At 49.0% G+C, this 1829-nt stretch overlaps 1 protein-coding gene across 1 annotated transcript in view; it reads right to left on the bottom strand.

Annotated features, from left to right (window-relative positions):
• The window catches only part of LOC118734473 (skin secretory protein xP2-like), an 8132-nt gene extending 6826 nt beyond the window's left edge, over window positions 1-1306 (bottom strand). Inside the window, exon 1 of the mRNA XM_036464191.1 lies at window positions 493-1306. Within this exon, the coding sequence (XP_036320084.1) occupies window positions 493-1306 (814 nt within the window). The remainder of the gene's footprint in view (window positions 1-492) is intronic.
• Window positions 1307-1829: the final 523 nt, after the last annotated feature.

Below are 1829 nucleotides of genomic sequence, written 5' to 3' on the forward strand. Positions count from 1 at the left end.
ATGAAGAGTGTGGATGTGCAGGTGCTGCGTGAGATGTATGGGCAGAGTTGGAGCCAGCGTAGGATGATGGAGCTGGTGCTGGAGCTGCATAAGATCCTCGGGCAGATTCGGAGCCAGCGTACGATGATGGAGAGTGTGCATATGCAGGTGGTGCGTGAGATTTATGGGCAGAGCTGGAGCCAGCGTAGGAGGATGGAGCTGGTGCTGGAGCTACATAAGATCCTCGGACAGAGTCGGAGCCAGCGTACGATGATGGAGAGTGTGCATGTTCAGGTGCTGCGTTAGATTTATGGGCAGAGCTGGAGCCAGCGTAGGATGATGGAGATGGTGCTGGAGCTGCATAAGATCCTCGGACAGAGTCGGAGCCAGCGTACGATGATGGAGAGTGTGCATGTGCCAGTGCTGGGTGAGATTTATGGACAGAGCGGGAGGCAGCGTAGGATGATGGAGCTGGTTCTGGAGCTGCATGAGATCCTCGGACAGAGTCGGAGCCAGCGTACGATGATGGAGAGTGTGCATGTGCCGGTGCTGGGTGAGATTTATGGGCAGAGCTGGAGCCACCGTAGGAGGATGGAGCTGGTGCTGGAGCTACATAAGATCCTCGGACAGAGTCGGAGCCAGCGTACGATGATGAAGAGTGTGGATGTGCAGGTGCTGCGTGAGATGTATGGGCAGAGTTGGAGCCAGCGTAGGATGATGGAGCTGGTACTGGAGCTGCATAAGATCCTCGGACAGAGTCGGAGCCAGCGTACGATGATGGAGAGTGTGCATGTGCCGGTGCTGGGTGAGATTTATGGGCAGAGCTGGAGCCACCGTAGGAGGATGGAGCTGGTGCTGGAGCTACATAAGATCCTCGGACAGAGTCGGAGCCAGCGTACGATGATGGAGAGTGTGCATGTGCAGGTGCTGCGTTAGATTTATGGACAGAGCGGGAGGCAGCGTAGGATGATGGAGCTGGTACTGGAGCTGCATGAGATCCTCGGACAGAGTCGGAGCCAGCGTACGATGATGGAGAGTGTGCATGTGCCGGTGCTGGGTGAGATTTATGGACAGAGCGGGAGGCAGCGTAGGATGATGGAGCTGGTTCTGGAGCTGCATAGGATCCTTCCGGGGCAGATACTTGTGCAGCTAAAATCTTGTGTTGTTCAGATACTAAAAATTCCCAAGGATTTTGAGCAGTTTGTGAATGCAAATATCGTGGTGCCAGTGACGCCGTATGTGCAGAGGAATGCTTGGAAGATGCCGCATTGTATACAGCTGAATTGGAAGAGGCGATGAATGCTCCAATTAAAAGTATTAAAAACATTTTACACAGAAGTAAGTTGCGGGTCAAGTAAATGAAGTGATTTACTCAGTCGTTGAACTGTTGTACTGTATTGTCGGCTGTTGTAGACTTTTTATACCTAAATTCTAGGGTAATTTTGTTTATGTTTATGTACTGAAGAAAACTATTAATTCATTCAATTGTTAATTTTATCGGCTTCTGAGTAGCGACATGTCTATACCGGCAATTATACAATTGGCGTTGGCGAAATGCATTTCGCTGTGGCTCACGTGGAGCGTTTATCTCGCGGTGCCCTCAGCTGCGCTTAGGTCTGTTACGTGCTTCTGGGCTCATAATAAAAAATGGCTTATCAACCGTGCATTGGCGTTGACTTGGCATAGTAAATATTTTGCTTCGTGCATTTTGTAAGTGACCTACTTATTACAAGTCATATATCTTTAAAAGTTATTTTCATAAATGTATTTCTTAGTTTTCCAAGCTTAGCAATAGTGCAGTGGATATAACGAAAAAACTATTGAAGCTCACACTATTTTTTTTTGTTTTT

Source organism: Rhagoletis pomonella, unplaced genomic scaffold (genome assembly GCF_013731165.1).
Source record: "Rhagoletis pomonella isolate Grant_MI unplaced genomic scaffold, Rhpom_1.0 Rhpom_scaffold_00002, whole genome shotgun sequence".
Classification (NCBI taxonomy): domain Eukaryota; kingdom Metazoa; phylum Arthropoda; class Insecta; order Diptera; family Tephritidae; genus Rhagoletis; species Rhagoletis pomonella.